This window comes from Lampris incognitus, chromosome 18 (genome assembly GCF_029633865.1).
Source record: "Lampris incognitus isolate fLamInc1 chromosome 18, fLamInc1.hap2, whole genome shotgun sequence".
Taxonomy (NCBI): Eukaryota; Metazoa; Chordata; class Actinopteri; order Lampriformes; family Lampridae; genus Lampris; species Lampris incognitus.
In genome coordinates, this window is record NC_079228.1 from 2,272,677 (window position 1) to 2,294,764 (window position 22,088).

The 22,088-nt window shown below is 53.9% G+C and overlaps 1 protein-coding gene across 1 annotated transcript in view; it reads left to right on the plus strand.

Annotated features, from left to right (window-relative positions):
• The window catches only part of s100v2 (S100 calcium binding protein V2), a 46,208-nt gene extending 27,875 nt beyond the window's left edge, over nt 1-18,333 (plus strand). The window contains exon 3 of the mRNA XM_056298193.1: nt 17,044-18,333. Within this exon, the coding sequence (XP_056154168.1) occupies nt 17,044-17,214 (171 nt within the window). The 3' untranslated portion in view covers nt 17,215-18,333. The remainder of the gene's footprint in view (nt 1-17,043) is intronic.
• Nucleotides 18,334-22,088: the final 3,755 nt, after the last annotated feature.

The following is a 22,088-nucleotide window of genomic DNA, read 5'->3' on the forward strand; positions in this document are numbered from 1 at the left end:
ACTCACAGTGGCAAGACCTAGCTGCTTCACAACACTTGCATCCAAAAAGCTTTCATCAGCTCCAGAGTCAATTAAAGCCAAACGTTTAGTGGACTAACCTTTAAAGCTGATGGTAGCTTGCAACTGGGTACGTGGACGAGGAGACAGAGGGCAGACAGTTGGGCTCATGAGGATCCTCCCCCTCCCTCGTGAGCCTGCTAGTTTGACGGAACGGTGAGGACAGGGGGCGAGAAAGTGACCAGGCTGACCACAATACAAGCAGCTGTTCTCGGTGATGCGGTGTTGACGCTCCTCCGGGTTGAGTCGGAAGCGGCCGAGTTGCATCGGCTCGGAAGCTGGGGAAGAGTCACGCCTCGGGCTTTCTCGGAGGACGGCAACCTCAGTCGAGCGAGCTCGGCCCCCAGAGTTTGGAGGTGTAGCCCGTGGTAAGTTGTTGTGACCAGGAAAGCGGCGCGTCCTCTCTCGCCTCCGCTCCCGGAGACGGTTGTCCACACGAATGGCCAGGGTAACCAATTCCTCCAACCCTCCAGGCTCGGGTTAGGAAACCAATTCGTCCTTTATGGATTCGCTGAGACCGTTGGAAAAGCCGGCCTGGAGGGACTCTTTGTTCCATCCGCTCTCCGCTGATAGCGTACGGAACTCAACTGAGTAGTCAGCGACGATGCGGGAACCCTGGCGGAGAGAGATCAGTCTTTTTGACGCATCCTTTTCCCGCACGGGATGATCAAAAACCTGGCGAAAGGCAGTGGTGAACTCAGCGTAGGATGAGGAAGTGGAGGCCCGCATCTCCCACAACGCTGTAGCCCAATCCAGAGCGCTTCCCCGGAGAAGACCCATGATGTAAGCGACTTTGGCTCCATCCGTGGAATATGACTGGGGCTGCTGGTTAAACACAATCTCACACTGCATCAAAAAAGGGCGACAAAGTCCAAAATCTCCATCATACTTATCGGGCGGGGCAACCCATGGTTCCTTAGCCGAAGTTGATGGCGCTGGGGGTGGCGGAGCTGGAGGGGCGGATCCCGGGCTAGCGGAGGCACCAAGTTGGGTCTGGATTCCGGAGATCTTTGAGCTGAGCCCACGGAGGGCGTCAGCCATCCCCTGTAGCACCTGGCTGTGCTGGCTGAGGATCGATTCCTGGTTGGCTACAGCCTGGCAGACCGTGGCCAGGTCTGTGGTGGAATGGTCTGCTGGGTCCATAGTGGCTGGAACGTACTGTCACGTATCGGGAAGGAACCCAAAAGCAGACGGGACAACCAGGTAAGGGAAGAATCCAGTCTTTATTGAAGTGACCGATCTCAGGGGTAGAGCAGCAGTTGGCTCTCTGGCAGGTAGACAGGCAGGCAGAAGTCCAGGAATGGCGATGTTCCAGCGAAGACTGGTCCATAGTGGAGGCCTTTTAAGGGTGAGGGCGATTGCCGGGGTGAAGGGGGGTCAGCTGGTGTAGCAAGTGTCAGCTGGCGTAGCAGGTGTCAGCTGGTGTAGCAGGTGTCAGCTGGCATAGCAGGTATCAAGGGCGATCGCTTTGATGTCAAGGGTGAGAGGCTGTGACAGAAAGTCAAACCGCATATACAAGCAGACACTAGAGGACAGTACAGCGCATTAGCGACACCCATTGTCAAATTACTGTATTACAACAGAGAACCGGCGGCCTTCCAGCAGGAACGGCAGATGGCGAGAAACAGGCCAAGAAGCTCCCGGTCGAAGGTACTGTATTTCCTCTCACTGCTGCGCAGCTGGCGGATGAAAAAAAACAAGCGGCTGACAGGCTCCGCCCACCCACTGCTCATACACTGCCCCCACGGCGTAATCTGAGGCATCCATGGTGAGTGCTACTGGGGCAGTTGGTGATGGTTGCGCCAACAAGGCGGCATCAGCCAGCGCAGACTTAGCGTCCTCAAACGCCCGGTTCCTCTCTTCCGACCGGTCCACTGGGCCCTTGGGGTCCTTACCCTTCAGAGCCTCATACAGGGGGCGCATGAAATGAGCCGCCCGGGGAATGAACCGGTTGTAAATGTTCACCATGCCCAGGGACTCCTGCAGGGACTTCACCGTGTTCGGGCGTGGGAACCTGGCGAAGGCGTCCACCTTGTCAGGGAGGGGGGTTGCTCTGTCCTTTGTAACCTGGTGCCCGAGGAAGTCAATGGTTGGCAGGCCCAACTGGCACTTTGCCAGGTTGACGACGAGCCCATGCTAGCTGTGCCGTTCGAACAGCTGCCGGAGTCGACCAGGTGCTCCGCTGCGGACGTACTGGCCACGAGAATGTCGTCCAGGTAAACAAACAGGAACGGCATATCTCGCAGCACAGAGTCCATGAGCCGCTGAAAGGTCTGTGCAGCTCCCTTGAGCCCAAACCGCTTCCTCAGGAACTCGAACAGGCCGAACGGCGTGATTACTGCTGTCTTCGGCACATCCTGTGGGCGGACCAGCACCTGGTGGTATCCGCGCACGAGGTCAACCTTGGAGAAGATGACGGCCCCCGCCAAGTGCACGAAGTCCTGGATGTGCGGGACGGGGTAGCGGTCTGGCGTCGTGACGTTGTTAAGGCGGCGGTAATCAGCACATGGGCGCCAGCCGCCGTTAGCCTTCGTGACCATATGCAGGGGCGAGGTCCATGGACTGTCGGAAAGGCGCACGATGCCGAGGCGCTCCATGTTGGCAAACTCCACCTTGGTAATGGCGAGCTTGGCTGGGTCGCGGAGCCGTGCACGGGCGTAGACTGGGGGGCCCTTGGTGGTGATGTAGAGTTCCACTCCATGCTTGGTGACTGCTGATGAGAAGATGAGCATTGTGAGGTCCGGAATCTCAGCGAGCAGACTGTTAGGGTTTGTGGAAGACCCCAAGCGCACGACACCAGACAGAGATGGGGTTAGCCGAAAACTGGCGTACTTTATTCCTTACGCGTACAAATAGTCAAACACAGGAAGGCAATGAGCGACAAGGAAAAAACGGAAAGTCCAAGGGGAAAAACTCGAGGGTAATCCAAAACGGGAACACGGCAGGATACTTCCACGGGGAAACTTTGCAAGGGAAAACATGAACCAAGGGCTGGGGTGAGTTCGGAGAGAAAAGGGCCGTGAGGGAAGAGTAGCCGCTACTGCGAGGAGGTTATAACACGAACTGACAACGGCCGCGTGGGAGGCCACCAAACTTAAGCCCAGCCCTGACGGCTAAGCCCAGCCCTGACGAGCTGATTGGCTGCCGGCGCGGGGTGGGCGAGCCACGGCGCGGGGTGGGCGAGCCATAACAGTACCCCCCCCCCCTCCACGGGAGCCACCAGGCGACTTGCCCGGCTTGTCGGGATGGGAATGATGGAACTCAGTGAGCAGCCCAGGGTCCAGGATGAGCTGGCGGGAGACCCAGCTACGTTCCTCCGGACCGTAGCCCTCCCGGTCCACCAAATACTGGAACCCCCGACCTCGGCGCCGGACTTCTAGCAGCCGGCGGACCATCCACTGGGGGTGCCCATCCACGATCTCAGGGGGAGGTGGAGCCGGGGCCGGAGGCATCAGAGGACTGTGGGAGACAGGCTTAACCCGAGACACAGGAAACACGGGATGGGTCTTTGTCCTATACTAGACTTTATCACATTAGTGTAGCTGTAGAATAATAACGAGGCAAGAGACGAGCACCGTACGTTTTCAACTCTTTCTTTTTATCTCACTTCTTCATCACCCTCAGCACCGTACTACACTCAGCAACAATCATTAGGCTACTGCGCCCTCTGGTGGCGTGGTGGTATTGCAATGCATGAACAATGAATGAACCGACTACACAACATATTCCCCCTCTCTTAAGAAGCTTACCCGTACATGAAAATGCTATGTCCCATGTCACAGACATCAGTAGTACAATAACTCAAGTGCTATCAGCATCAACACAACTTCCCACAATAGAAATGTTATAGTAACCATCAACCACAATAACCATGAACCACAGTTCCACTGTAATATTACTGTAAATAAAATATAGCAGGAAATCTTGAACCTGTAATCCCAAAAATGTTAATCAGTGTAACATAGGCACTTTCAATCACAAGGCACTAAAATCACAGTAACATGGTATCAATCAAAATCAGTGCAAAACAAACATTTCTTTTTTTTCTTAGTCACAGCATTGTTTTTTTCACATTTTAGTATCAACAGTATTTTTTTTCCACATTTTCACATCCACTTATTCTCTCCTCATTTCTCACCGTCCATTGGACTAACTAGTGTTCATAGTCCTTCAGCCAAGCAGGCTCCTTTCTTACTCTCACAGGTCTGTCCATGACCCCAGTGCCAACTGGTTGTTGGGGCGGCTCAGGTTGTCGGGCCGACTCCGGCACTGGAGCAGGGTTGTCAATTGGCTCTGGATCGGATTCCCTGTTTGTTCCGCTTTCAGGGACCAGAGAGAGGTGGGCAGCGTTCCACGTACGCCCATCCTCTAGCACATAAGCACTCGAACCAGCTTTGCGTATCACTCGGGTAGGTCTCTGAAACTTAGACAGTTCCCTTTTCACCTGGAAAGGTTTCCTCACTCTGACTAAGCTTCCCTCTTTGATCTTAGGCACACGTGCTCCCCTTTTCTTGTCAGTGTAGGTTTTCGATGCCTCCTGTTTGGCAGCAACCCGACTGCGTAGTTGTTCCTCCGACAGTGGGTCAGGTTTTCGTGCAGGGCCAATGTTCACTTTGGTGCGCATCAGTCGGTTGTACATGAGTTCATACGGTGACACCCCGGTGGTGCCATGTGGGGTAGCACGGTAGGTGGACAAGAAATCCTGTACGTATGGCTTCCATGGCCTTCTCTCCTGCTCGGCAGAGAGTAGTGTTTCTTTGAGAGCGCGGTTCCAGCGCTCCACGGCTCCATTCGCTTGTGGATAGTAAAGAGACACTCTACTGTGTTTATTGTCTCTCGCTGCAAGGTAGTCTGCAAACTCGGTAGAGGTGAATTGTGTTCCATTGTCACTCACCAGTTCGATAGGATTTCCAAACCGGGAGAACACAGCAGACAGGAAGGTAGTGATTGCAGCGGTAGTGATAGTTGAAGTGAAAGCGACCTCTGGCCACTTTGCGTAGTAGTCAGTCAGTGTCACAGCAAAGCGACAGTCCCAAGTAGCTGACTTGAACGGTCCCACTATGTCTATCCCCACTTTCTGCCATGGGGCATCCGGGAGTGGGATGGGCTGGAGAGGAGCAGAATGCATCTTGGCACTTTTATCATTCATCTGGCACGATCCACATGAGCGGATAGTCTCCTGCACACACGTGTCCATACCGGGCCACCAGTATAAGTCCCGCAGCCTCTGTTTGGTGCGGACCACCCCTTGGTGTGTCTCGTGTGCCAAGTCCACCAGCTGCTTCCGTAGGGCAACTGGCACAAGTCGTCGGTGAGGCCCCCTGTAAATAATCACATCCTGTATTGACAGTTCATTTCTCGTGGCGAAGTGTGGTTTGAGCTCGTCTGGTAGGGACTTAGCTGTCTTAGGCCAGCCCCTGTTTATCTGTGCTCTAAGAGCTGTGAGCTCAGGGCACGCCTCACATGCCTCCGTAAAGTCTTTTACTGAAAGAGCTTTCAGTTCTGTGTCCAACAGAGCAACAAGCTCCGGCTCGGTCACTGGCTCTGTATCCTCGTCTGCAGGGAGGGGCAAACGGGAAAAGCAGTCGGCCGCCTGGTTTTGTGAGCCAGGACGGTACTCCACGTTGTATGTAAAGCACAGTAGTCTCGCAGACCAATGCGCAATACGCATCCCTGCGCGGCCCAGGCCTTTTGTTGCAAGTAGTGTGGTCAAAGCCTGGTGGTCCGTGCGTAGTGTAAACCTAGTACCCCATAAGAAGGTCCTCCATTTTTCAGCGGCCCACACGCAGGCCAACGCCCCCTTTTCAACAATGGAGCACTTGCTTTCAGCGGTGTTAAGTGTGCGTGAGGCACATGCAACTGTACGTTCTGTCCCATCTGGGTGTAGTTGTGTCAGTATGGCCCCCAAGCCATAATCGGATGCGTCCGTAGACACATAGGTGGGGAGGCTGGGGTCGAAGACGGACAGCGCTGGGTTGTTTACAATACGGTCCTTCACCGCCTCGAAGCTCTCCTGAGCTGCTGAAGTCCACTGAAATGTGTCCTCACGCAGACATGCTCGCATAGGCTCCACGAGCGACAGGGGTGTGATGTGCCCCTGTCAGGGGCACATCGCTGAAATGCTCTCTGTAGACGGGTTCAGGAATGATGGACACAGCGGCGCCCGTATCCACCACTAGCTCTACTGGGCAAGAAGTTGACTTGGCATTAATAGTCACTTCACATGATATTTTCTGAGCTGGTTGGGTTGCGTTAATTCCCAGCACTTGCACAACAACTTCATCTACTTTTTTTGGTAGACTTTTCACATGACCTTTCAGAAGATTTACAAACTTTGGCAAAATGACCTACTTTATTGCATTTCCGACAAGTCATCTTCAGGGCAGGGCAGTCTGGAGCATTTGCAAGATGAGTAGACGACCCACACCTAAAACAACATCTGTCCTGTCTTGGAGTGGCGTTTGCAGGCTGTGCGGAGCGGTTGTATTTCCCTTTATTTTCGAATGGACGTTTAGGCTTCGACGTTACAGCTTGCACGGGAACCTGGGACTCTGAACCTAGCGTGCGCGCATACCCGATGGCAGCTTCCGCCTGGCATGCAATCTGGAGTGTTTTTTCAAGTGTCAAATTTGCATCTGCTTGTCCTAGCAGTCTCTCGCGTATCTTTGCACAATGGATACGCCGAATGATCTGGTCACGTATCATTTCGTCTCTATTGTTGTCAAACCCACATGTTGTGGCAAGCTCGTGCAGCGCGGCAACATACTCTGTAATGGACTCCTGCGGTCTCTGTATTCTCTGCCTGAACTTATGACGTTCCACCACAACATTTATGGCTGGGTTGAAGTGTGCACGCAGTGCCATCATTGCTTCTTTGTAAGTCCTACCTGCATTTGCAAGTGTATAAAACACACGCTGGCCCTCTGTACCCAGACAATGTAAAAGAAGTGCAAGTAACCTCGTGTCTGGCCGGTCATCACCATCCGCATCAATGGCTAGCAGATAGTTCTCAAACATCCTAGCCCACATGTCGAACGGAATTGTAGGTTGTCCGGCACACGGCAGAAATAAAGCAAGTAAGGGCACAGCTGCAGTCGCCATTTCTCGTCGCCAATTTGTCCTATACTAGACTTTATCACATTAGTATAGCTGTAAAATAATAACGAGGCAAGAGACAAGCACCGTACGTTTTCAACTCCTTTCTTTTTACCTCACTTCTTCATCACCCTCAGCACCGTACTACACTCAGCAACAATCATTAGGCTACTGCGCCCTCTGGTGGCGTAGTGGTATTGCAATGCATGAACAATGAATGAACCGACTACACAACAGTCTTCAAGGAAGCCGGAAGCTTCAGACTCACCGCCGCGGGGCTGAGAACCTTCCTGATCTCAAAGGGCCCGACAAACCGGAGGTTCAGCTTCTTCGCGGTGGACTGAAGCGGGAGATCCTTCGAGGACAGCCACACACAGATGGGCCTGCACGGAGGGAACTGCCACTTCCGACTCCTGCGCAGCAAAGAGGGGTGGCTGGTAGCCCAGGGACACCTCAAAAGGTGAGAGGCCGGTGGCAGAGCTGACCAGGGAGTTGATGGCATACTCGACCCAGGGGAGGAACCAGCTCCAGGAGCTGGGCTTCTTGGCGGCCACGCACCGGAGGGCAGACTCCACGCTCTGGTTCATCCTCTCCGTCTGCCCGTTAGTCTGTGGATGATAGCCAGAGGAGAGACTAACAGAGGCACCCAACCCCTTACAAAAGGCCCGCCATACCTGGGAGACGAACTGGGGCCCTCGGTCCGAGACGACGTCCAGGGGAAGGCCGTGGAGACGGAACACGTGGCTCGTCAGGAGGTCCGCCGTCTCAGAAGCCGATGGGAGTCTGGGGAGGGCCACCAGGTGCACTCCCTTACTGAAGCGGTCCACCACTGTCAGGATCACAGTGTTACCCTGGGAGGGAGGCAGTCCGGAGACAAAATCCAATGCCACATGGGACCAGGGCCGGCTTGGAATTGGGAAGGGCTGCAGCAGACCCGCGGGTGCCTGGTGAGAGGCCTTGCTGCGAGCACAGATGGAGCAGGCCCTTACGAAGTCCCTGACATCGATCCTCATGGTGGGCCACCAGAAACGCCGAGCCAGAAAGGTGAAGGTGCTGTGGACACCCGGGTGGCAAGCAAGCTGACTGGCATGGCCCTACTGGAGAACCCGGGGCCGGACTGCGTCCGGGACGAATAGGCGGCGTGGAGGGACGTGGCTCGGGGTGGGATGGGAGCGCAACTCCTGCCTGACCACGGTGTCGACGCCCCAGGTAACCACGCCAACCACCTTGGCCTCAGGAAGGATGGGAGTCGGCTCCTCTGTAGCTGGCTCCCTCCTCGGGTGTTGTCGGGACAGGGAGTCTGCCTTCATGTTGCGGGACCCGGGTCGATACGTCAGCGTGAAGTCGAACCGACTGAGGAAGCTGGCCCACCGTGCCTGCCGACCATTGAGGTTGCCCGCATGAACATCAAGTTCTTATGATCCGTCCAGATGGTGAACGGCTGTTCCGCCCCCTCCAGCCAATGGTGCCACTCCTCCAGAGCAGCCACCACTGCCAGCAGCTCCCGGTTACCGACGTCGTAGTTCTCCTCGGCGGGGAGGAACCGGCGAGAGAAGAAGGCGCATGGGTGGACCTTCTGGTCAGACGCTGACCGCTGGGAGAGGACAGCCCCCAACCCGGTGTCCGAAGCGTCCACCTCTACGATGAACTGCCTCTTGGGGTCGGGGTGGAGCAGGACCGGGGCGCTGGTGAACCTCTCCTTGAGGGACTGGAACGCAGAGCGGGCAGCCGGGGACCAGATGAACGGCTGGGAGGGGGAGGTCAGCCTGGTGAAAGGTTCTGCCACGCGGCTGTAGTTCCGGATGAACCTCCGATAGAAGTTCGCAAACCCGAGGAAGCTCTGTAATTCCTTCCGTGATGTGGGATCGGGCCAGTCCACCACAGCCTGGATCTTGCGGGGGTCGGCTCAGGTCTGTCCCCTCTCAACGACGAAGCCCAGGTAGTCAACGGAAGGGGGATGGAACCGGCACTTCTCTGCCTTGACGAAGAGCCGGTTCCGGAGGAGACGTTCGAGTACCCGGCGGACTTGCTGGACATGTTCCTCGAGGGTCCTGGAGAAGATGAGGATGTCATCGAGGTACACCACCACAAACTCGTCGAACATGTCGCGGAGAATGTCATTCATGAGAGCCTGGAATACCGCCGGGGCGTTGGTGACGCCAAACGGCATGACCAGGTTCTCATAATGACCCCGGGGCGTCTTAAAGGCTGTCTTCCACTCGTCCTCCTTCCGGATCCGGACCAGATGATAGGCACACCGGAGGTCCAGCTTAGTGAAGACTGTAGCCTGGGTGAGGTATTGTATTTAGAAATCACGTCAGGACACAGCGCTGTCGCTCGACACAACCGCTACGTTGCATTCTTTATTTAGACTGACAGCATCACAGGCAGACCCGATCAAACAACCCAGAGCCCGCAGGCATCCCCAATCGATCCCAGCACAATAGAACAGCACCAAATCAAATGCAGCACTGTCGATGTGTGCAGACATAACATCCCCCCCCCCCCCCGGTAGGATTTCAAACATGAAACGTTGACACAAAGTCCTCTGGATGGCCAGGGCGTAAACGTGTGCGAACAGGTCGCGGGGCGGCCTGAGGCTGGGCAGGCCGAGGTGGGGAGGGAGAAGGCAGGGGAATCTGAGGCCCAGGAATGTCTGGGGCCCGTGTAGGAGCTGCATGAAGCCCCGGGGCATCTCGCCATGCCGAGGGAATGGCTAAGGTTGTGTCACCAGCTGTGTGTGGCGGAGCTGACACCTTCCGTAGACGACTGGAGTGCCACCAAGTGCCATCGCTGAGGAGGTAAGTGGCTGGGCCCAGCTGACGGGTGACTTGGAGAGGAGAGGACCAGTATGAAGCCATTTTATTGTCCCTGTGGGGCCTGCGGACCCTGACCCAGTCCGACACATTGATGTCTGGCACCCTGGTTCGTTTTGACTGGTCAAACCGTTGCTTCATCCGCGTCTGCTGACGAGTGACTGAGGCTCTGACCCCAGAGGGAGGTGCCTGGGGTGTGGAGGGGCGGAGCCTGTCAAGGGGCATGCACAGTTCCCAGTCTAGCATGAGAGAGGCTGGGGAGACGCCTGTGGTCGAGTGCTGTGTGGCCCGATAGTGCAGCAGAGTGTGACGGATGGCCTGCGTGAAAGAGCACCCTTGGGCCATGTGTGCTCTGAGGCCGTTCTTCAGTGACTGGTGAAAACGTTCAACGCCGCCATTGGCCTGGGGGTGGTAGTACGCAGTGCGTATATGACGGATGCCCTTGCTTTCGAGATAAGCAGTGAACTCAGCAGAGACCAGCTGAGGGCCGTTGTCAGTGGTGATGGTCTTTGGGAGGCCCCAGCGAGAGAAAAGAGAGTCCAGGAAGTCGATGATGATCTGTGAGGTCACAGTGCCAGAAGTGGTGAGTTCAGGCCATTTTGAGTGTAGATCGTAGGCGACCACCATGAAGCGTTGGTGGTGGGGAACTCCATGGATCTCACCACAAATGTCCAACTGCAGGTGTTCCCAGGGCTGAGAGGGCCAGGCGAGAGGTTGCAGGGGTGGGGGAGCCTGGTGGCCAGTCTTGCCACTCACAAGGCAGGCAGAACAGTCCTTCACCAGAGCCTCAATATCTCTGTCTATCCCCGGCCACCACACCAGGTCTCGGCAGCGCTGTTTCAGTTTCACAATGCCCAGGTGGCCTTCATGCGCCATATTCAAAACACGTGCACGGAGAGCAGCTGGGACCACTGTGCAAAACCCATGTGCCACGCAGGTGTCGTTCCAGCAGGAGAGCTCCTGTCTGACTCGGGCGAATGCAGCCAGCTCCTCTGGGACCTTGTGAGGCCAGCCGTTCTGGATGTAGGTGCGGAGCTGGGAGAGGACAGGGTCCTGTTCGGAGGCTGCCCTCAGCTCCTGCAGAGAGACAGTGGCCTGGAGGGGTGTGTGTAGCATTTGGACAATGTCCTTTTCCACACAGTCAGTGTCCGTCTGTGGAGCTGGGGTGGAGACAGAGCGAGAGAACAGGTTGGCGACAACATTGTCTCTGCCTGGGGTGAACTGCAGGCTGAAGTTGTACTGGCGGAGGCGGTCAGACCAGCGGTGCAACCTCAGGGGTTTGTGGCCTGTCCCAGATGTGGACAGCAGCGCTGTCAGGGCCTGGTGATCTGTCCTGAGGGTGAAGGAGCGGCCATAGAGGTAGAGGTGCCACCTTTCACAAGCCCAGATACAGGCTAACGCCTCACGCTCACCCACGGAGTACCGCTGCTCGGTCAGGTTGAGGGCACGGGAGGCGAAGGCAATGGGCTTCTCCACACCGTTCTGGGTTTGAGACAGCACGGCCCCTATCGCTGTGGCTAATGCATCACAGGTCACAAAGGTGGAGCTGGAGATGTCGAAGTGAGCCAACATTTGTGGTGAAGTCAGTTGAGTCTTGAGATCACGCACAGCGTCACTGCATGCCTTTGACCACACCCATGGCTCGTCCTTACGCAGCAGCTGGCGCAGGGGGGCTGTGGTCGCAGAGTACTGGGGAAGAAACCTCAGGTAGTAACTTGTCATACCCAGGAAGGAGGCGACCTGGGCGGCCGAGCTGGGCTCAGGGATGGCCTGAATGGCGTCCACATTGGATTGTAGTGGAGTTACACCGCTCGCTGACAGCCGGAACCCCACGAAGTCGATGGCTGGCACAGAGAGGACACATTTCTCAGCATTGAGAGTTAGCTTGTGCTTGGACAGGGCTGCGAAGACCATGTTGAGGCGCTTGTTGTGGATTTCACTGGTGGGCCCGTGTACCACTATATTGTCCAGATAAATGGCCACGCCCAGTATGCCAGCCAGTACGGAGACCATGATTTTCTGGAAGCAGCTAGGGGCGGAGCTGAGACCGAAATGCATCCTGGTGTAGCGAAACACTCCTGCATGTGTCACAAAGGCTGTGAGGTTTCGGCTGCTGGGGTGGAGGGGCACCTGTAAGTACCCCTGTCTGAGGTCGAGCTTGGAGAACACCTCAGAGCCATAGAACTGAGCAGTGAGTTCTTCTGAGGTGGGCAGTGGATACTTATCAGGGACCACTGCCTTATTTACTGCACGTAGATCGACGCAGACACGCAGGCCCCCTGACTTCTTCTTAGCCACCACGAGGTTTGAGACCCAAGGTGACGCATCCACCGGTTCAATGATGCCAGCTTCCAGCAGTTGTTGCAGCTCGGCGGAGACCCCATCACGGAGAGCCAACGGGATGCGGTGCAGTGGTTGGATGACAGATTTCACAGCAGGGTTGAGGAGAGGTTGATGGGCAAAGGCGGAGAGGCAGCCCAGCCCCATAAACAGCGATGGCCACTTCTGCTGCCAAGGTGTGGCAACAGTCAGGATTGCTGCCCCCCCTGTGTCTAAGAGGGAGAACCCCAGAGCGGAGAACAGGTCCAGGCCCATCAGGTTGGCCCCACGGCGTGCCACATGAAAAACTGCATTGGGCACCAGCTTGGTTCCATAGCGGACAGTCACTTGGAGAGAGCCAACCAGATCGATTTTGGAGTTACCATACCCACAGAGGACAGCTGAGGGTGTGGACAGTGGCAGTGAACCGAAAAATTGAATGTAGGTATCAACATTCAGGAGAGACATACCTGCACCGGTGTCCAACAGCAGGGGGATGCACACATCATTAATGTTGACTGTGCATGATTTGAATGACACTGGCCCAGAGCTCACCTTGTGAATGACGGCGGTTGAAGACTGGGGGGTGTGGCCCTCTGACCCAGCCGGTGAAGATCGACAGACGCTGGCAAAGTGATTTTGCTTACCGCAGCTACGGCATGTCTGGCCACGGGCAGGGCAGTTCTGAGCCCTTGAAACATGAGACCGAGACCCACAGTTACCACAGGACTGTTGAGGGCGGGGCCGAGACCGCCGTCGTTGCAGTTGCAAGACGTCCCCAGTGGAGTCGGCGCCCGCCTCGCTCTGGCTGGGTTGCGTCCCGAGGGGCAGCCGTGAGTAGAGGGAGGAGTCGTTGGCAGCTTGACTGGAGGTGGCCACTTGCTGTGTATTTAGCATAGCAGCACACTCAGCTGCTCCCTCAACCTGTAGTGCGATGGTAATTGCTCTGGACAGCAGCAGATCGTCTTTTTCCAGCAGGAGAGTCTCGCAACGCACCTTTGCGTTGTTGGTGTGTTCGATTAGCTGGTCGCGAACCATCTCGTCCTGAAGCGCGCCAAACTTGCATGAGCTAGCTAGCCCTTGCAAATCAGCTACATACTGCTGCACAGACTCACCAGGCAGTCGGTGTCGCTGACGGAATATAGATCGCCGAAGGAGGGCACTCTGTGGAGCAGCGAAATGGGTGCTCATAAGTCCCACAGCTTCGTCAAAGCTTGTGACGTTCCCCAGAGTCCCGAGCACATGATGACCCTCTGCTCCCAAGCAGTGTAGCAACAGAGCCGTCTTCCGAGCCTGGCTCACGTCGTCGAGCCCTGAGGCGATGATATGATTTTCAAAACTATGTAGCCAGCGAGTCCATGGTACCGGAGGCTCGCCAGGTAACGCCAGGAAGGGGGCAGGTGGTGGGAGAGAGATATCAGCCATCCTCGTCGCCAATATTGTATTTAGAAATCACGTCAGGACACAGCGCTGTCGCTCGACACAACCGCTACGTTGCATTCTTTATTTAGACTGACACAGCATCACAGGCAGACCCGATCAAACAACCCAGAGCCCGCAGGCATCACCAATCGATCCCAGCACAATAGAACAGCACCAAATCAAATGCAGCACTGTCGATGTGTGCAGACATAACATGAGGGGCTCAAGGGTGGGACTCATGAGAGGAAGGGGGTACTTGTTTTTGACGGTTATCTCATTGAGTTGGCGATAGTCAATGCATGGTCGGAGTCCCCCGTCCTTCTTCACGAAAAAGAATCCAGCTGCCACCTGGGAGGACGAGGGCCGAATGAGCCCCGCTGCCAAGGACTCGGAGATGTACTCGTCCATCGCAGCCTTCTCGGGGATGGTCAGACTGTACAGACGACTCCTGGGAAGGGGTGCCCCAGAGTGGAGGTCGATAGCACAGTCAAAAGGCCGATGAGGAAGAAGAGATTGGGCCCGGGTCTTGCTGAAAACCTCACCTAACTCATGGTACTCAGGGGGAACAGAGGAGAGGTCGGGAGGCGGGGCACTAGGGGCACGTCGGGGGGATGGGGTGGGAACAGCCTGGAGACATTGGGCATGACAGGAGGAGCTCCACTCTATGATGGCACCGGAGGCCCAGGCGATGTGTGGCTCATGCTGCGCGAACCAGGGGCGCCCTAGGATCACAGGGACTAACGGGGACTGGATGATGTAGAACCGAAGTCTCTCCACATGATTACCTGCTATGGTGAGAGAGACAGGGTGGGTGCGTTGCGTGACGCTGGCCAGGCAGCGCTCGTCCAGCGCGAAGGCCTCCATGGGCTTCTCCAGCATCTCTAGCGGGATGTTAGCCTGGGCAGCAAACTCTGAGTCCAGGAAACACTCATCAGCCCCCGAGTCGAGGAGTGCACCCACCGTGAGCCGCTGGTCAGTCCAGGCCAGGGTAACGCTAACTAGATGGTTCTGTGGGGCAGGACGGCGGGAACAGGAAAGGCAGCTCACTAGGATCTCCCGGGGCCCCAGTGAGCCTAGTCTTTTGACCGAGTGGGGCAGCCGCTGATCAGATGTCCCTTCTGGCCACAGTAGAGGCATTGACCCGCCTTGAACCGGGCCTCCTGTTCGGCCGGACTAAGGCGCGTGTGCCCCAGCTGCATAGGTTCCTCCCCCGTCGTGGTCGGCCACAGGGAAAGTGGGGCGATCAGGAGTAGGGGTCCTGTTAGGAGTGCTGGACGACTGGGGAATGGACGGGGATCCACGCAGGGCTCGCTCACGCCTCCTCTCCCGGAGGCGTCCGTCGATGCGGATGGCGAGCTTGATCAGGTCCCCGAGGGAGGTGGGCTCCTCCCGGGTGGCTAGCTGGTCCTTGACAGCCTTGCTGAGACCTCTCCGGAAGGTGACCCGAAGTGACCGGTCGTTCCAGCCGCTCTCAGCTGCGGCCAGCCTGAACTCCACCGAGTAGTCTGTGACACTGCCTCTGGCCTGCTGGATACTGCTCAGCCGAGCACCAGGGTCCTGGCCACCGACTGGATGGTGGAAAACCTTCCATAGTTCCGCCTCAAAGGCCTCGTAGATGAGGCGGAAACTGGCCTTCATGGACCAGGAAGCAGTGGCCCACTGAGCTGCTCGGCCTGTGAGCAGGTTGGTCACGTAAGCGACCCGGGCAGCATCAGACGTGAACATGCTGGGTTGGTGCAGGAAGACCAGCTAACACTGCATGATGAACGTGCCACAGGTCTCAAAGTTGCCATCAAACGGTCGTGGGCTGGAGAGGCAGGGCTCCCGGGGAACCGGGTTGAGCCCCACAGGGTTAACCGGGGCAGCGGGCCCAGGGGGGCGGGTTACCCACGACTCCAGCGGCAGGCTGGCCCAGTGGCTGGATGGTGAGAGCCGCCGTGATGGTTTGCAACTGCCGCAGGATCTCTGCTTGTGGGCTTGCCAACTCCCCGTTACTTTGGACAGTTGACCCCAAGTATTTAAACTCATACGCCATCGTCACCTCCACTCCTTGCATCCTGACCATTCCACTGTCCTCCCTCTCGTTCACACATAGGTATTCCGTCCTCCTACTGACTTTCATTCCTCTTCTCTGAAACAAGCATGTTTCAAAGAGGAATGAAAGTCTTAACTTTGAAACATACTTCATTCCTTTCTTTCTCTGAAACATGCTAGTTGAAATTAAATTATTTATATGATTTAAAATTTCTCACATAATGAGAGAAGGGAACTGCAGCAAGATTTTCATCTGTGTCTTGCACCGTGATGAGGAGTTAGTTTGGTAAATTTTTTCACCTGCTCAATAAACATAAATGCAGTTTTTACTGTCGAGGTTATTCTTTTTTTTTATAAATTTATTTCTGATTTTCTCCCAATTTAGTGGCCAATCGATCCCTATTTTAATTCAAACACCACCCTCGTACTGCATGCGTTCGCCAACTGCATCTCTCCGGCCGGCAGTCTGGAAGGAGACGCCTCCCCACTTTCGTGACAAGGCGACTCCAGGCCGAACCACTGCTTTTTCCGACACACACAGGGACGCCTTCACGTGACGAAAACAAGCCGACTCCGCCCCCCTCCCCAAGACGGCGTTGCCAATGATTGCAGCTTCATCGAGTCCGGCCATGGTCGGAACTGACGAGACCGGGGCGCGAACCCCAGTCCCCAGTGGGAAACTGCATCGACACATGCTTAGACCGCTACACCACCGCGGACCCACTGTCAAGGTTATTCTATGGAGTGAAATTATGTTAGAGAGATAGCAGCTAATATCAAAATACCTCGTCACTAGACAACATTGTAGTCATTACAATCACCAGCAGGATGTTAGAGTTATTATTAGGTTATTACTTTCCATGAAATATGTGAATAGCGTGTTGGCTGGGAATGCAACGTTTGAGACAGAAAACATTTTTTCAGGGCGGTGTTTGCTGGGCTTTGTTTTCCACCTGGTCAGGCGATGATTTACATGTTGAATTCATAACATTGTAAAGACTTTCCTTTCACCAACCGGTATGTAAGATAACATTTGGAATACTCTGAAACGGAATTTAATGGAAATGGAGCCTATAAGACTAAGCATAGATTTTGCTGCATTTGACTGGATAAGATGTTCACAGTATGAACTGCAGTTTGACTGAATTTATAGCTGCTTGAGAAGGAACTGAACTCAACAGTGGATATTCAGCATGCATAAAATCAGCCAAGCAAAAACTATTTCCTTTGCTTATTATTATAATAACAAAAATGTGAAAGCCCAATGATAAGCATGTTTTGTTGCATTGTGTGTTGACAGAGTGCTGGCTCGGAGCTGGGACTGAGTGAGATCCTCCAAAAGATGGGTGTGTCTGATGGCGAGGGCATCTCCTTCAAGCATTTCTGGAGCTTAATCCAGTCGCTAGCCACCACACAGCATGGTCTCCTTAGTGCGGAAAAGGTGTCCAAATGCAGCTGCATTCTCCAGTGAGGACCAGGCACCAAACCACAACATGATAAAGGGCCACCAGCATGTGTTCCACACCACCGCATGCACAACACATGATAAATAAAGCATGTACAACCCAGCCGCCCCCTTACAGCTCTGCAGTCCATCCCAGCATGTTAACGCTATCCATTCCCCTTATTCACCACACCTCTGTTCATTCTGCGTGCCTAGTGAAGTATGAGATCATGATAACCTTCTAGCTCAGCCCAGCATTGGTACCATCAGAGACATTTGCGTATTTCTTTCAGTACATTAAACACGTCCTAGTTGGCTTCCTTACTTGCGTTCATTCCAGTTCACAGCAATGTGGTTTGATTTAAAGCAGACTACCAGTTTTACATACTAAGGGTCTAATCCGTTTTGCAGTATTTCCTCAGTGCTAGCAGTATGGATAGCCATAAGGATGTACACTGTAGTACAACCTTCCTTACTCATTAGATATTGTACAAGACATTACAGCGTTCAGTGTGTATCAGAAAACGACAGAAGACTCGTGTTGATACCTTCTGAATCTCATTACAGCTGACATTGAATACTGGCAAGCCTCCACCACAAAACACAGCATCACAAATACCATGACAGTAACATTTTCACAGTAACCATCTCATGTTTTTGTTTAGTGATTTAATCCTGTGGTGTTGCAGTTTCTGTGTATTTATACTTTGTAATTCTTTCTACTCTGGCCAATGAGACACCAAAGGAAAAAACAAAACAAAAAACAATTGTGTAATAAACGTCTAAAGAAAGCACAATTACTCACTCATGATTGTCTACTTTGGATGACAGTTTTTTTTCTCAGAAATCTAACATGTTTTACTACAGATTATTTGATTTGATTTGATCAGTCATTAGAGAATTAAACAAAAGGAATCACCATCGTAAGTTGCTCTGCAGCTAAAGTCGTGCAGACTTTTTTTTGGCTTATGCTTATCTAACTAATACTTATTACTGTAAGAACATTTACATTTATCTGTTTGTGCTTTAACATTTCAAACGTTCCAGTAATTTGCATTTGTGCCATAAAGTCTAATCATTACGATTTGGACACAGCAGAAGTGACTAAGAAGGATGTGCTAAATAAAAATACTTTTCTCATCACAACGTACTTGCTGGACTTTTTTTAATTAAACAATATTCACAAACCCATAAGGATACTTTACTAACACACAAAAGCAAATAATGTAAGTTGATGCACAAAGTGTCAAGCCCCGTCTGGATAGTTAAGTTATCTTTTGTTTCTCCCAGTGGTCTTTGTCTTGTACTTCCTGTTTTATTTTGATACTCCCCTCTTGTCTCGTTTCAGGTCCTTTACTTCATGCCCTCCTGTCTGATTACCTGCCCTGTCCTAATGTGTTGCACCTGTGTCTCATTGTCTCCCCTCCTCCAGAGTATATAGTCTTAGTGTTCCCTTCCTTCTGTGCCAGTTCGTCTTGTTCCTTGTGACAGCGTTCCAGCATTGTTCCCTTGTGTGAGTTTCTTGAGCCCTGTAGTTTCCTGACCTGTGTTTTTCCTTTTCGACCCTGCCTTTCGCCTGCCTGCCGATTCGGACACTGTTGCCTTGTTATCTGATCACCTGTGTACCGACCTCTTTCCGATTAAAAGGACTGATTTTTGTGACCTGAGACTGAGTCTGTATTTTGAGTCCAAGCCTGTGGTTCAGCTTTGACAGTACGAACTGGCCATAACATGGACTCAGCGGACTCAGATACAGTACGCTCTGTGCTCCGGGCACAGGTTCACAAGATCCAGAGTCAAGATGAACAGATCAGTCTTCTTCACCATGAAGTGAAGGAGCTGACAGACCGTCAGGAGTCCCTCTTGGCAGCTTTCGGAACCCAGCTCAACCATCTCATTGACCAAATGCGGAAGATACAGAACCCGCCGGGCTCTGGCGAATCGATACCGGCGGCACCTCCTGGTTCTGGGTCCGATGCTGCTTCTCCTGCGCCCGCCACTCCGTCCCTGCCTATCCACCTTTCCAGACCAGAGCGTTTCTCCGGAGACACAGGTGACTGCAGAGCTTTTCTAACCCAGTGTGATTTGCATTTTGAGCTTCCGGCTGCTGCCTTCCCCTCTGACCGCTCAAAGATTGCATACATTATTTCTCACCTGACTGAGAGAGCGGAAGCCTGGGCGATGGCAGAGTGGAGTCGGAAACCACCTATCTGCAATTCACTGTCGCTGGTCTCTAAGACCTTCACCCAAATCTTCCAGCAGACAGCCTCCGGACGGGAGGCAGCCCGAGCCCTGGTGAGACTGCGACAGGGTAAGAAGAGGGCCTCTGATTACGCCATATATTTCTGCACTCTAGCAGCAGAGAGTGATTGGAACCAGCCAGCCTTGTTTGATGCATTTCTTGATGGACTTTCTGACACTCTCAAAGACCAATTAGCCCCTCTGGACCTACCTGCAGAGCTGGATTCCCTTATAGCCCCGGCTATAAAGCTTGACAAGAGTCTGTGTGTGAGAGAGAGAGAGGCAGAACCAGACCCTGCAGTTCCCCGCCGCTCCAGCGGAGGCAACAGGTCAGCAACTGTTCTTATTATTCTTCCAGGCGACGCACTCCTCCTGCTGTCTCTATCACAGCGCCTCCCCCAGGCACGGGGGAACCTATGCAGCTTGGCCGAACATACCTGACCCCAGAGGAACGCCAGCTACGAGTTTCAGAGGGTCGCTGCATCTACTGTGGCCAACTGGGCCATTTCATCGCCTTCTGCCCGTTAAAAGACCGGGCTCGCCAGTGAAGGTGAGGGCACTGGTGAGCCGTACTTTGACTGTACTTTGACTGTTTCTAATCCCTGTTGTAAACGTTTGAGCTACAAACGTTTGGACTGACACAGATTTACTATCTGTCGCAATTGTTGAGATTTAGTGGCGTTGTGAACGCAGCCTATAAATGACGAGATGATACAAATGTTGGTTGACAATGTGTTTCCTCCTGTACACAAGCTAACATTAGCTGTTTCTAAACTGTACATGAGCTAACATAAGCTGATCGTTTGGTTGACTGATACACGGCTAGCTGCACACACAACTTGCTGAACAACAGCGTGCCGAATTACGAAATGCTGACCACGGCTGTGGAACCATACACTGGCTGTACACGTGCTGCATTGACTACAGAGGACTCAACGAGATCACCGTTCGCAACAGATACCACCTCCCTTTAATTTCCACTGCTTTTGAACTACTAAATGGTGCTAAGGTTTTCACTAAACTGGATTTAAGGAATGCTTATCACCTAGTTGGAATAAGGGAGGGGGATGAATGGAAGACAGCATTTAACACTCCCAGTGGTCATTACGAGTACCTGGTGACGCCGTTTGGACTTGGCAATGCCCCAGCTTTCTTTCAGGCCCTGGTGAACGACGTCCACCGGGATATGCTGAATGAGTTTGTTTTTTGTTTACCCGGACGACATCTTAATCTTCTCCCCAGATGAGCAAACTCATATTCGGCACGTCCGGCGGGTCCTCCAGCGCCTCCGCCACCATCAACTCTTTGTCAAAGCTGAGAAGTGTGAGTTTCACGTGCCCTCCGTGTCCTTCCTGGGGTTCATCGTGTCTGAGGGGGGGGGGGTGTCAGGATGGACCCAGAAAAGGTTAGCGCTGTTGGTGATTGGCCCACTCCCACTAGCCGTAAGGAGGTTCACCGATTCCTGGGGTTTGCTAATTTTTACAGAAAGTTGATCAGAAATTTCAGTTCTGTTGCTGCCCCCCTTCATGCACTGACCTCTTCTAAGCTTAGCTTCCAGTGGAAGCCCCGGGCTGAGCTCGCTTTCCAGAGACTGAAGACCAGCTTCACCTCAGCTCCTGTCCTCACGTTGCCTGACCCCAACCTGCAGTTTGTGGTGGAGGTGGATGCCTCCGATGTGGGGGTGGGAGCTGTTCTCTCTCAGAGGTCGGCTAAGGACAATAAGCTACACCCCTGTGCCTTTCTTTCCCGCAAGCTGTCGGCCTCTGAGAGAAACTATGACGTTGGCAACTGTGAGCTGCTTTCCATCAAGGTGGCATTGGAGGAGTGGAGGCACTGGTTGGAGGGGGCCGAACAGCCTTTTCTCGTCTGGACGGATCATAAAAACCTTGAGGACAGCAAAAAGGCTCAACTCTCGGCAGGCAAGGTGGGGTCTCATTTTCAACCGGTTCCATTTCACCCTGTCCTATCGCCCTGGCTCCAAGAACTTAAAGCCTGATGCTCTCTCCCGTTTGTTTCCCTCTGAGAACTCTTGTAAAGTTCCTACTCCCATTCTTCCTCCCTCGTGTGTTGTGGGTTCTGTCACTTGGGACATTGAGAGAAGGGTCAATGAGGCCAATGTGAACTGTCAACCTCCGGCCGGCTGCCCGCCGAACCGGCTGTTTGTGCCTCCTGTCTTGCGTTCACAGGTCATCCACTGGGCCCACTCTTCCCGGTTATCCTGTCACCCTGGAGTACGCAAGGACCTTGTTCGTCATACGACAGCGGTTCTGGTGGCCGGTCATGGAGGAGGAGGTGACAGAGTACGTGGCAGCCTGTCCTGTGTGTGCTCGCAGTAAGGTCTCCCGACGCCCAGCTTCTGGTCAGCTTCACCCACTCCCTGTGCCACATCGACCCTGGTCAGAAATCTCCGTGGACTTTGTGACTGGTCTGCCGCCTTCCGAAGGTAACAACACCTTCCTCACGGTGGTGGATAGATTTTCGAAGATGGCCCATTTTGTTCCCTTGCCCAAGTTGCCCTCGGCCAAGGAGACAGCCGAGGTGATGTTGCGTCATGTTTTTCGCCTCCATGGCTTCCCCAGGGACATTGTGTCTGACCAGGGTCCGCAGTTTGTGGCACAGTTCTGGCAGGCTTTCTGTTCACTCCTGGGAGCATCCGTCAG